At 54.1% G+C, this 13,618-nt stretch overlaps 1 protein-coding gene across 1 annotated transcript; it reads right to left on the bottom strand.

Annotated features, from left to right (window-relative positions):
* Positions 1–121: 121 nt before the first annotated feature.
* On the bottom strand, positions 122–12,433 carry LOC119111147 (mothers against decapentaplegic homolog 4). The gene is made up of 13 exons (XM_037234976.1): positions 12,219–12,433; positions 8,648–8,802; positions 8,118–8,222; positions 7,527–7,701; positions 7,140–7,328; positions 6,741–6,830; positions 6,077–6,109; positions 5,472–5,533; positions 5,339–5,438; positions 3,997–4,109; positions 3,112–3,248; positions 1,391–1,601; positions 122–998 (listed from the first exon to the last, which is right to left on the bottom strand). The coding sequence occupies exons 2-13, from the start codon at positions 8,795–8,797 to the stop codon at positions 693–695; spliced, it is 1,671 nt and encodes a 556-aa protein (XP_037090871.1). The 5' UTR covers positions 8,798–8,802; positions 12,219–12,433; the 3' UTR covers positions 122–692.
* Positions 12,434–13,618: the final 1,185 nt, after the last annotated feature.

Genomic DNA, 13,618 nt, shown 5'->3' with positions numbered 1-13,618 from the left:
TGATCGGGCGATGCAGCGATCCCGAATGGCACAGATTTCAACATAACTGAGATGACAATAACGTCCGATGATTGCATCCCATCCACATGCGCGCACTTCACCACCGGTGAGCAGCATCCTTGATCTGGGGTCATGTCGAAGAGGATCGGCGCGACGCGACCGCCCGCTCGCCGCCGCGGGCAGCCAGCCGGCGGACGGGCGGAGCGAGCGGCCGGCGCGCCCCCGCAAAACACCGACACGGGTGACACTGCTTCATCGACACTGCTCTGAGATTGCCGTTGCGGCGGGAGTTAGACTCCGCCCACCGCAGCCGCGCGGCGCCGGGAAGCGGGGTGGAGCTGCGCCACGCAGCAACATCCAACGGCGAGAACCGGAGAACTCTTGAACACAACAAACTGGCGCGGAGTGGGGTTCGACCGGCCTTGGGCCGACGCCGAAGTCGATGGCACGCCAAAGCACCTCGCGGGAGACAACAGTTCCATCCGCCAACACGGGTCCGTCCGTCTACCGCTACCGAATCTCGCTTCCGCACCGGGCAACGCACCCGTCCTACGAGCAAAGCTACTCCGTCCGGGCTACCGGCTCTCCGTCAGGTACCATCGTCTCGTATAAAACTGAGCGTTCTCTCTCTCGTCACCCGCTTCACCGGACCCGCACAGTCCTCTCCCGCGGCCGGCGCGGCCCGCGGCAGCTCAGGTGGCGCTGCCAGCGCCGACGCGCGTCGTCTGCAGCACGCCGTCGAGCAGCTGCAGCGCGCGGTGCAGGTTCACCTCCACCCAGCAAGGCGTCTCCTTGATACTCTGGCGGCGGTAGTCGGGCCCCCAGCCCTTAACGAAGCTCAGCCGCAGGATGCACAGTCGGCGCAGGTCGTCGACGCCGATGCCGGCCGCCGACGACATGGTGACGGCCGGCGCGATGCCGCCGACGCTGGCCGCGCCCGGGATGTGGCCGGCCACGGCCGCCGCCTGCGCCGCCGCCGCCGCCGTTGCCTGCGACGCCTGGCGGCAGCGCGGCGCGCGTGTAAGGCGGCTGGCGCCCAGGGCATGTCCAACAGGCCGACACGGACGAGGCAGCAATTCCTGTACGTTCTGACTTCAGAAGATCTAGAGTTCATAATCTTCATCAAAGGGTTTCATCTCAATATTCGTGAGTTTCTCCGAAAGTCAGACGTTTTGCGTTTGCTATTATGTGCGGTCGCCAAGTTGAACTAAAAAATCGCAAATTATGCACACAGCCCCCGGAATTTACGCAATTGTTTACGCCGTAATATAAAGCGGCCCCAACTCGGGCCGCTCGACAATGCCGTACTCGGTCCCGAACCCGCCCCTAAACACGTGCGTAGTCCAGAGGGTCAGCGGGCGACCGTGGACTACCACCGCCCGGCGCTCACCTGGTGCTGCATCTGTCGGTGGCACTGGTGCAGGTCGAACACCTTGATGTAGGCGGCCGGGTAGATCTTGTGGACGGCGTCGCCGGGCGCGCGGCCCGCCTCTCGGTCCAGGTAGTAGCTCTGCACGAACACGGCGTGATCGCTGAGGCAGCGCAGCCACACGTCGCCCTCGCCCTGCACGTCCAGCTGCACGCCCTTGCCGATGTGGAGCCTGCGGACGGCCGGGAGAACGGTCAGCACCGACGGGCCGGCGGCAGGGAACCCGTGATCCTAACGGGCAGGCGGGCCGTGGGGAAAGGAGTCGCTGCAGCGCGGGACGAGAAGCACGGTGCGGCCGCCACTTTCCCGACCCTGAAAGACGACGGAACGAGGAAAGACGTCCGAAGGGTTTGCAGTACGGATGGAACAAAAGGTTCGGACTATCGACCTCGGCTGGTGTACTAGGATGTACACAGCGTTTCGGCCATTTCACTCTTCGGCCGTCGTCAGGTGTTATTGAGTCCTGACAAGGACTGGATGATGTTTGGCTTTCAGCCATGTGCGCGCAACAACCCGAATTATCTCCTTGGAATTGCTGACATGCGAACCGGGGTCTTCGGTTTACCAGTCCAGTGCTCTACCAACTGCGCTTACCGGAAGGGACTTGGCTATCTCATCACACGCTGGTCGGTGACGGCCGTCGGACCATACATCCTCTGTCATACCGGACTTCAAGAGCCTTACCTCGGATGGCCGCCTTTCTGCGCTCTTCCAGTCTGACCGACAGAGGGTGACTTGTCCCCCCTTGACCTGCCACGGCTGCATGGTATGTCGTATGTGGTTATTCGTGTGTTCCTTAGGTGTCGGTGGTCTGACTTTAATTAGCGTTCTTCGGACCGTTCAGCGGCTTCTGAAGGCTATCCTGATGTTGCATTGTACACATATCTTCTCCCCTCTGACAGGCCCCTGCTGTATGGTAATGATACCGCGACTGTTGGTTTTTCCTTTAGATGCCCTGCTTGTTAAGCATGCTTTTTGGGCTTCCGATCTACGAGGCCTTTCTATGTAACCGGTCTATGAATACTTGCGTAAAGCTGGGTTTGTAGAAGATATTTCCGTGGCGTTGACGACGGTCACGTGCCGGTTCATTTCACGCAGACGGGCGTCTAAACGTGGGTGGCAAGCGGCGGATGATTTGCCTAACACTGTACATATAACGTGCGGTCTCACGGGGAGGAGTAGGGAAACAGGCGTCCTTTGTTTCAGCACGTTTCCACTCACCTATCAACTGTGTTTAAATTCTCGCCCCAGCGCGTCAGGTGTGGACTAGGTAAGGAGCCGCACATCCCCTTCCCCTCCCGCCCCAGGGCGTCAGGTGTGAACTAGGTAAGGAGCCGCACATCCCCTTCCCCTTCCCCTCCCGCCCCAGCGCGTCAGGTGTGGACTAGGTAAGGAGCCGCACATCCATTTCCCCTCCCACCCCAGCGAGTCAGGTGTGGACCAGGTAAGGAGCCGCATATCCCCCTCCCCTTCCCCTCCCGCCCTTCCGATAACGAACGCGGGGTGAAGATGCGCGGCTTCAGATCCGACCCCGTATGGCATATTTGTCACAACTTAACGCTTTTTAGCGCAGCCCGACAACCGTTCCGAGGTCGCACCCCGGAAACGCATGCATGCGTCACGATCCAAGTGCCTACCCACATGAGTAGCACGCCGCCGTCACGGTGCGTGTGACGGCATACCTGGCACGGTCGCTCTGCTCTGTGCGGTGTACGTTGCTCAGGGCACCCAGGCAGAAGCGGCTGTCCCCGGACGGGTCCACATACCCGTCCACCGTCACCGACGGCATGCTCGACGGCACCTTGAACGCTTCGCCCACCTGCGGGGGCAGAATGCTGCGTCAGAGTGACTTAGCGGTGCACCCGGCGGCCGGCCGCGGGGGCGGACGGGACGGGTCGGCGCAGGTCCCGGGCAGCCAGCCGCGGGGCGGACGAAACGGGTCGGCGCAGGTCCCGGGCAGCCGGCCGCGGGGCGGGCGAAACGGGTTGGCGCTCGTCCCAGGCGGTCGCCCGCGGGGCGGGCGGGACGGGCTGGCTCTGCTCTCAGGCGGCCGGCCGCGGTGGCGGACGGGCCGAGTGGGTGCTGGTCCCGGACGGCCGGCCGGCCGGGGGCGGACGGGACGGAACGGGTCGGCGTTGCTCTCTGGCGGCCGGCCGCGGGGCGGGCGGGACGGGCTGGCCCTGCTCTCGGGCGGCCGGCCGCGGGGGTGGGCGGGACGGGCCGGCGCTGATCCCGGGCGGCCGGCCGCGGCTGGACGAAGCCGCGACAAAACCGCAACGCGCACTATGGGCCACGAGTTGTGGGAAGTTTGAGACCGCCTTGCCACTCGATATACTGAGGATCTAGCATGCAGTGCACTCCCTCCCCCCCCCCCCGCAAAAAAAGAACACCGCACCAGTCTCTGCCACACGCCTGTGCGCAGGACTAGCACGTGGTATCATCTCCAAAACCCACATAGCTCAGCCGTGGTGTTTCCCTGCTGACGTTCTCCGAGAATACAGCACAGCCAGCCGGCGCCGTGAGCGCGAGCGGACGCCGGTGACACGGCCGCCGCGCCGACCACCCACCTGGGTGTCCAGCTCGAAGTATGTGATGCTGCACCAGAACTCGGGCGGCGGCACGCTGGATAGCAGCACCTGCGTATCCTGGTGTTGCACGTGCGTCGGTAGTCCCGTCGCGACTACACCACAGAGACGGGTCAGCGCGCCGCCCCTCTGCGGAGCTGGGCACGCGCTCGGCGCAGGGCCACGAGCTCACAGACACTAACACTGGATTTGAGAGCCGAGGTTGCATCCTGCGACTCCATATGGCCGGAATTGATGGGTCCACGCTAAAAATCGCCCCAATAGCCATCACCGGTGATTTTCAGGGCGCATAAAATCGTAGCTTGTATGCATTGTGCCGATCAGCTGTGACACTGTGCCAACCCAATTAAGCCGGCAAAACTTAACTGACCACATGCCTTCCGACCAAACCGCGCCATACCACCCAAATGCACACGCACGTTACATCAGCATAAATGCATAATGAAACGTGCGGAACAAAAAAACAAATAGGGAGCATGGACTGCTCATTACATTCGGGGATTACGACTGGCCGATGGCTGCGAAACACACTCGTTTCTAATTCCGGGAAGGCACTTAGTGATTGCTACTTCGATAATAACAGCTTTATAGTCGCCCCAGGTGTTCTGAGATGGTACAGTTATTGATACAAATGAAGCCTGATGAGCAAAACGACTCCAAGTGGCGGGGACCTAAACAAATTGCTACATTCAGCCGGCCAAATCAGATTGCCGCTGATTCTGGGCAGCACTTTGCCACAAAGTCCAAGGCATTTGCATAATTGAGAAGAAAACTACAATTATTTCTCGGAAGGCCAGTTCAGTAAAATTTCCTGACAGCGTGAAAGGGAAAACTTACAACGTATTACAATGATCTCAAATCTCAAGGGCATACGACGCAGTCTTCCACGCGCCGCCACTGGGCGTAATGTAAGAATGACGTAATCCTAGAGCGGGGCAATGCCCGACTATTTCTTACAATGGCAATAGGAATACTTGGCAATTGATGCTATTCTAGAATAGACCTAGGTAGCCCGTTGTGGGATCCAAATGCGGAAGGCTATGTCCCAAGTCGCCACGGCCAACACCATGTAAATTACATTCGTATTGAACACCGCCATTCCGTAAAATAATTTCCAACTTAATGAAATAATTATCAACACCAAATTTTCCTTCCCGCTTTTTTCACCAACAACGATGGACTTAAAACATGCCGTAAATAGCAAAAACTATAAAACCTCATGAGTGTTTTTGTTTTCCCACACTCAAACAAATAAACATGTGGGAACAAGCACACTCCCGCCGTCCATGCGGAAGTGCACGCGGTGGCGTGGGCTAGGACTCACAGTATCCGGCCGGTCTGTCCGGCGCCATGTTCTGGGTGTAGGTGAGCGTTGAGCCCGAGTGGCGGTCGGCGCCGACCGACCAGGGCGGCGCCGAGAAGCGAGCCGGCGGCGCCGGCGGCGGCGGCGGCGGCGCGCTCAGGCCGTAGCCGTTCGGCTGCATGTGCGGCGACAGCGACGGCATGCCGGCCGGACCCGCTGCGGCGGCGGGCGGCGCGTCAGGCGGCCGGCTGGCGGTGGCGGCAGCGCCGAGCACAGATACAGTGGGGACCAGCAGGGCACAGAAGCGTGCGGACGCTCAAGAGCGCAGGCACGCATAAACACATCCGGGGACTTTTAGGATATCAGCCAGGTTGAATACTATGGTTCCAACAGGATGAAGTGAATAAGGTGGAACTATCAATGTGTAAAAACATTGCATGTGCACGTCAAAACCATCCAATTTACCACACATCTGCAGAGGCCACATCGTTCAACTCAGTGTCACCACACCAAAAGTGCAAAAAGCTTATAACAAAACAGCAAAGTGGTTGTTAGCCATAACACGCAAAATACAATCTCCCCGATGTCTTATGCGTGGAACGAGCGCTCCACATACACATGTTACAAGGGGTGATGGTAAAAGACAAAATGGCGAGGTGTAATTCGAAACACTTGACTACTGAAACATGTTAGGCTAGACGACTAAAATCGCACCGTCACTAAGCGACGCAAAATCTTCCGCCAAGCCGGTCAACTAACCTATAAACGATCCCGCATTCCCGAAAGGTCTAACTGAAACGGAAAAAGAACGAACGTGTAACCTGTCGCATACTAAGCACGCGCGCGGCCGCCGGCGCCGGCGGCCGCAGTCCGCCTCCGCCAGTCCACATCACACCACTGAAACCAGAGCCAGAGTCAGGCGGTGCACAACTACAGGGCGGCGCGGCGGGCCGCGGCCGCCGCAGGCAAACTGTTACGACCGCCTCGGCCGGCACGCACGCGGCGCCATACAGCCGCGCATGCTACGGCGCATGCGCGTGCAGTCGGTGTGCGGTACACGTGTCATGGCCAAGGCCCCAGGTGGCGGCGATGGGGTCCGTCTGAGGACGGCGAGCGGCATCGGAAGCGCGCTCCACTATTCAAAGGAGTACAGTTGACGCAAGCGCCAACCCCGTCCCCGACTTGTCCTTCCGCTCACGCTGTAGATAGAAACGCCGCGGGCGCATGCAACTAGCGGGCGCGGGCAGACCATAGGCAACGCAAGCAGATATACAGGTGAAGCAGGCAAGCAAGCTCGCAGGCCAAGAGGCAGGTAGGTCAAGGCAGGCAGAGCAGACAGGCAGGCAGGCAGGCCAGCGGGCGACGCAGCCAGCCCAAACGAGTTAGCAAGCCACGGAAGCGAGGACCGGCGGCCGTGCCTTACGTGTCAGCGTCTCCGGGAGCGAGGCGCCGGGCGAGTCGAGCGTGACCGACGACGGCGGCGAGGCGGCGCCCGGCGACGGAGAACCACTCCCTGCAACACGGCGCCCGCGCCCGCCCGGTCGCGGTCAGCCAAGCCCGCCGCGTGCGCGCGCACAGACGCAGCCGACGGTTAACACAAGCGCTGGCAGCACAGGGCCGCCGCCGCGGCCGCGGGCTCGCGGCGGCGTGCCGCGGCCGGCGCGCCGCCGTCCGAGCGCCCCGCGCGGACGGCGGCGCGCCGGTCACGGCGCGCGGACACACCACACAGCGCCGCGGGAGGCCGCCGCGGACGTGAGGCACACCAGCCGCGGGGCGGGAAGCGGTCCATCTATACAGCAGCGGCGCCGGACGGGCCACTGACCCTGTGGCGGCATGGTGAACGGCATGGAGAGGTGCGGCGGCGGCGGCGCCGGCGGATGACGCTGGACGGCGGCAGCCGGCGACATCAGCGCGTCGCCGATGGCGCTCGGCTCGCCGTGCTCTAGGCCGACCGTGTACTCGCTCTTCACGCCCGTCGGGCTGCCTTGGTGGATGGTGAGGCCGGACAGGTCTGCAACAGGGCGCGCCGCCACCAGCCGTGGCCGTCACGCCGCGACGTGGGTCCCGGTCGCCGACGGCGATCACACATCGCTAGCGCAACACCGGCATTGAGATCGCAACTGAGCTCTGACGAAGCCCCTAATCCCAGTTCGTGGCCAACACGGACTGTGCGTGAGCTGTCGTGCTGTCAGGTAAGCGCGCCACTCACCGATTCCCGGTGAGACCACGCGCTCGTAGTGGTACGGATTGACGCAGACGGCGTCGGCCTTGAGATCGAACGCGTACTGGCAGAACTTGGCGTGCTTCAGCTCGTTCTTGTGCAGGTCCGGCCACCGCCAGATTCGGGCGAAGACCACGTGCGGAAAACCCTTGCGCCCCGCCACCTGAGACCGGCGAGCAACAGCCGCGTCACAACGACCAGCCCTCTGGACACGGTACGAACGCGTAGCGCGCGAGGAGCGGTGGCGGTTCGGACGAGACACTGTACCTGAATCATTTGGCGGGATTACCTCTTGCACCGCTAACGGAACTTGGGCTATGGTGTTCGATGGACCTACATCACGTTTTTGATGACGTCAGTTGCTTACTCCTGGCTATCCAACTATCATAGGGCAGTGTCATGCTGATTTGTTCGGGATCCACTTGGTTTAATCCCACGGGCTAGGCGCAAGTAACAGCTTAACAAAAACACATCGTCACACATTGTCATTCTGACAAGTCTTGGCCTGGCACCACAATGTCGGCAGCTTCGCCACCTCCTGCAATATACACACATACTACAGATGAGGCAGTATCATACCTGGAGTCGACCGTCCAAAGTGCGCGGTATGGTGACACATTTGCTAGGGTGGGCTCCATTTGTTGTTATAGCTGTTATCAGCGAATCCAACTCATCGCGCTTCTCCTGTGACACATGCACAGAGTGGCAATGAGCACAGACTAATTGCCAAAGAATGCAAAGCACATGGTCCAGAGAATACAGTAGCAAGTTACTCTAAAATCACAGAAAAGCAAAAACGATAGCTTGCTACATCACATCAGTCTGATCTGTCATAGAACATACGTGTAGATAATGGGTAATTTAGCATAACAAATGTGTAGCAATCATAATGCACAATCATCTGATGGCATGCAAAGAACCACATACAATAACTGACTGAAATGCATTCACTTCTGCCCATCACACCACAACTGCACCCAGTATTGTGGTGGTGGTGTGATATAGCAAGCAGTATCTGAGCATATCATGTGCACTGTGTGTTGCATTGCTTCAACTTGGAATACACACCAACAATAAGCTAATGACCTGCCACACATCATGGGACTAACCTTCAGTTTTTTCACCAGACTTTCAATAGCCCTTTTGGCAAATCCCTCTGATTCACCACCTTGTCTGTGACACATCAAGCTGTGCACAATACTGAGACATGCATCTGTAGAGGTAGGAGACTGAACAGCTAAGTTTGGATTCATCATCATGGTTGCTGCAAAAGAATGTTGTAATCAAACATCAATCAGACACTATATGCTGCATTGGCCAGGCGAGGTGATCACGGATACCTGACCTTATGTAGATGGTCATCATTTGATTCATCTAACACATAAGCCAACGTGATCAGACATCTTACGAAATCCACAATATTCAGTCCGCTTAATGCGATGGAGGCTCCGCACTTCGTGAGCTTGGCAGGCCGGGATTTGCTGTAGCATGATTCGCTGTTTCCCTAGCTCAAGTTCTTGAACTTAGCTGGCCACAGGTCTTACCAGGCTTGGCAATCATAGTCGAAGAAATCAATAAGTCTGCGATGATAAGCGGTTTTGGTGACTGAGACCGCAGTGTTGTAAAAAAGGATCTGCCTTAGGTGGATACTGGTTAGCACCGGATCCAGGATTTCGTCAAGGGAGAGACCACGCCTCATCGTACCCCTCCCCCCCCCCCCCTCTCCCCACCCGCTCACAAAGATGTCTCCGGATTTCGGCCACTTTATTTTCAGATTCAATTTTATCGGTAAAATACCTTCCACAGGAATGGTCGGCGTATTCAGACCACTTACGATATTTCTAGAGGTCAATTTTCCCACGTTTCATATTGAACTTGAAGCTTTTCAATCATTTACAGTGCCCGGCACTTTCCTGCATCTTGAAAATATAGGTTACATGGACCCGAAATGAGAACTTTGGTGCCCCCTCATCACCAGATTTTGGTGCCTTTTCGGCCAAAGAGGTATACCCCCTGCTTTTTGGGTCCGCCACTGATGCTAGTCAAAATGAACTGGCCCAAGGCCCACATCGCTTTGCAAGGCACCATGCCCGTCAGACTGGGCCGTCCCATGTAGCATTCGAGGACAATGTCGGAAAGACAAGGCCGTTATAAACGGCCGCTTCCGGGCCGATTACAGATGCATCTAGGGGCCTGACCATATAGCGATCAGTTTCGGAACTGTCCACGGCATACTCGCCTATAACATGCAGCTGGTCTCAGGTAATGATCTGCTCTAGTTGCCGAGACCTGAGAGCATCCTAAAGGACGCTCGCCAGCGGGAGACCGCTGTTTGCGCTGAAAAGTGCTGACTGGCTGCGCACGCCGACCAGCGCCGCTGCCAGTAAAACTGTCCATTCTCCCCTGTCAAAATGGAATGATCTAATATCGCCACGGTGCCTGGCCACCGTCATATGGGCTTGTTTTCCACCCATGTAGTGCAAATTCCTTGCAATAAGGACATGCTATGGTTCCTACATTATTAGCATATGAAATGTCATGTTTGGTGCAAATTGCACCCTTGCTGAAGATCCGCCCCACCTGAACATCCTAACTGCGAACTCATTTGTTGCTAAATACTGTGCGAGCCTAATTTAGAACCCACATTGAAACTTACATCACCTTTTATATGCATCACAGCCAGGCAATGCTATTCAGCTCATCTTACAGTTCAAGTGTGACTAGCATTGCATGTGGACTCACAATGATAACACAAAAAGGGTTTTGTAAAATGCACACATTGCTTTTCTGACCTTTTATTAAGCCTTTAATACAAATCTGAATATATCATTCACAGCTCTGGCATAAGCATATAGGTGTGAACCTGCATCAACAACAAGCTTCATTAGTCTGGTGAGACTTTATAGAATGAAGGAAAAACTGTTGTTCAACTGCTAACTTTACGACCAAAGGTAGTAGAGTGCACACTTATATTGTCTAAATCCATGTGGCGAGAGGAGGGTTTGTGAAACACTGCCCGAGAAATCTAGCCTGATGGTGCCACTGTGCATGGTGCAGCACGACAAAATCTGCTCTGCACAAATGCTATTAGCTGACACAATTTCCTGCAAGCAGCAAAGAAACTTTCCATTCTTATATCTCCTGTTCTGTGATGTACCCTTGGATAGAAAAGGAATCAAGCTATCTAGTGTCACACCATCCCTTACACATGTGGAGCAGCCTGAACATGTGAGTGGGACTTGCTGCAATAAGGGCCAAAAAGGGTCAAATCACTTCCTTGCAGCACAAAGACTCCATTACTAGATACCACCAGGGATCACAGATAGTGCATAATATGGTCTGCATAGTGCCCAATATAACAGAATCTCAGCTTTGATCATGTTTCAAGCATCTCTTTTTGTAATGCAGACATCAGCCTCATCTTACAGCTTTGCCACAGACCATGAGTGCCATTTTGAATACTTCTTGGAGTCTTGGACCTGGTGCAATGTTCTGTTTCATCTCTTCCTTAAGTTCCTCTAGACCAATCAACTCTAGGGGTCAGCAGCAATATTGAGATACAACATTGCTAATTTTGTATTATGGTCACACATTACAATAACCTGATAATGCAACCCAAACATCACATGTCTTTCATTTACAACATGACTGGCATATCAGTGATTTAATCTACAAACCTACACATTTATTGATGAATCATCTAGTGCTCTTAGAAAACAAACAAACATCTTGCGGTATCTTCATGATCTATTAACACTGGTACAATCCCATCAGGTGATAAAACCATCAAACTATCTTTGAGAATGCACAGAATCTGTGGACATTCTTCTAAATGAACCTGCCCTGAGGAGGATACTATGTTTAACCTTGCTAAATGTTTCTGATAAATGGCATGAATCAAGTTGGCTTTGGACTTCTGCAAACAAGAAATGGTTAGATTTATCAAGTAAACCATACAGCAAATCACACTTACTGACCTGATCACTTAACAAATGCCAGTAGCCGAAAGTTTATGTAACTATGCATGTTAAGTGTTTGTGTTCATAAAGTCCTATTAAAAACATTGACAATTGCACATTTTGATATATATAGGCATGTGTAACCTTTCACATCTGACTTAAAAAATATGGCTAGGTTGGCACTTTCCATAGCAATCAAAAGGCATATCTATAAAATATGACATGTCACATGCACAGTGCATTGCATGGCTGGAAATTTACTCCTGGTTTTTGGCTGTGAAGCTCAATTTGGTTTAGTCATGCAGAACAAAATAATTTGCTGGCAGCATGGTGGAAGTGTTAAGTACAACCAGTGGTCTGCTTTTTGGTGGCATGCACCAGTATAACAACTGTGGGTGTGCAAATAATTGAATTATATGATGGCCCTCTGGTTAAGTGCAAGCCTTAGAATATTACAAGTTAAAACAAATGCATGGGTCAAGAATGGTGCCAAAACATTTGAATCACCAGACCTGTGTGCAGCATTTTTAAAATCCCTTAAGTCAGAAGCAAAAAATAATAGTGCTCCCTCAACCAGGTGATGCCAATTGTCCCCAACTTGGTTCAAGTGCCTCGAACTGAACTTCATCACATGTAAACAAACAATGTGGCATTAGCTCCATCTAATTACACATGGATAGTACGAGATGTACTTACGGTGGGTAGGTACCTCCGTACTCACCCTTTCAAACAGAGTGGCTCAGTGTCGATGTTTAAATGGGCAGTGGCGCATTAGAGTACAATGCAACAGTCCACGCAATTAGTAAACAAGGAATTGTCTCACGCAATTAACGTGCGCATTAACCTTCATCGCAAGCATTTACGAATCGACAATGTAAGGTAAACCCAAATGCTCTCTCCCCACGCTGCACCCCGACCCCGACGCCACCACCGCCCCCAAGGTCGACAGCGCCATGTTTGTTTTGTGTTGGTGAATGAGCAAGTTGCGAATTTAATTTACTGCTATGATCCGTCATCAAGACATTTTCTAGTAATCACTGGAATGCTTGTGGAAAATTTGTACCAATAAAAAACCACACCCCACAATTTAAGCGTGTCAAGTGCATCAGCCCTAATTGGACAATTCAAAAAAATGTGAAGAAGAATTTAGCATACGTCAGATGCTCGGAAGCTTGTTCATTGAAGATTTGCAGTCGAAATGGTCTGAAACACATGATCATCAGCATTTGATACACAGGCCTAGGAATGTTCCAAATAGTGTGTGGGGGGGGGGGGGGCAAGCTCAGAGCGTACCTCAGAAAGTTTTTTCTGGAAAGCAAGCCCACTGACCGGGGGAGGGTAAAGATGGAGATTGTTGTCGCTCTTTATTCAAATGTCATGTTGCTATGCTGGAGATGTACCTAGAGCTGTTTCTCACTGGTGCGCAATCTTGCATATTCAACTCATCTATGTCATTTGGCAAATAAGGCTATCCAGCTTCGCAAGATTTATTCGCCCATTTCAATGTTGTCTTTCATGGAGACGCGAAATTCCACCAGAGATGGAGGTTGTTATCGCTCTTTATTCAGTCATGGCTGTTTTGGTAGATATGTGTCTTAAGTTGTTCCTCACCGGTGTACAATCTTGCCTGTTCGACTCATCTACGTCATTCGGGGCAAGTAAGGCTGTCCAGTTTCCCAGAATTGCTCGTCCATTTCAACATTGTCTTTCCTGGGAGGGCGAAATTCTACGCACAGGTATGCCTTTTGCATCATTGAGGAGGCATCTACCTACACAGGGTAAATTCCAAAATACGTCCTGGACATAGGTTGGTGAGAATTTTGAATGCGGATCGACAGCTCACAGCGCGACAAAATTTTCCATGCGCCTTCATTTCGCTAGCTGATTTTCAATAGGTAACACATGTCGCAGCATTTTAGACGGCAGCAAAGTTGGAAATTTGAAACTGCCAAAAACAGTGCGACAAAAGCCATGCAACTGGAAATTCTCCTTCAAAAACCAAGCCACAGAATGAAGACCCTTCTGTCATATGTTCCTTACTTGGGCCTTGCTACCGTCCACCGCCGGCAACCACTGCCTTGGGCCCGCTGTCTCCCGCATGACCGACTGCCAATTGGTCGT

The sequence above is a fragment of the Pollicipes pollicipes genome, unplaced genomic scaffold (assembly GCF_011947565.3).
Source record: "Pollicipes pollicipes isolate AB1234 unplaced genomic scaffold, Ppol_2.1 Scaffold_7261;HRSCAF=8764_pilon_pilon_pilon, whole genome shotgun sequence".
Taxonomy (NCBI): Eukaryota; Metazoa; Arthropoda; class Thecostraca; order Pollicipedomorpha; family Pollicipedidae; genus Pollicipes; species Pollicipes pollicipes.
This window is presented reverse-complemented; position numbering and strand designations above follow the sequence as displayed.

Excerpts from the sequence above, each read along its gene's own strand:
- LOC119111147 (XM_037234976.1), bottom strand. The coding sequence starts at position 8,797 with ATGATGATGAATCCAAACTTAGCTGTTCAGTCTCCTACCTCTACAGAT. Across the intron at positions 6,110-6,740 it reads GCTCCCGGAGACGCTGACAC|TTAGACCTTTCGGGAATGCG; the intron begins GTAAGGCACGGC and ends TTTCCGTTTCAG. Across the intron at positions 1,602-3,111 it reads GAGCAGAGCGACCGTGCCAG|GCTCCACATCGGCAAGGGCG; the intron begins GTATGCCGTCAC and ends GGCCGTCCGCAG.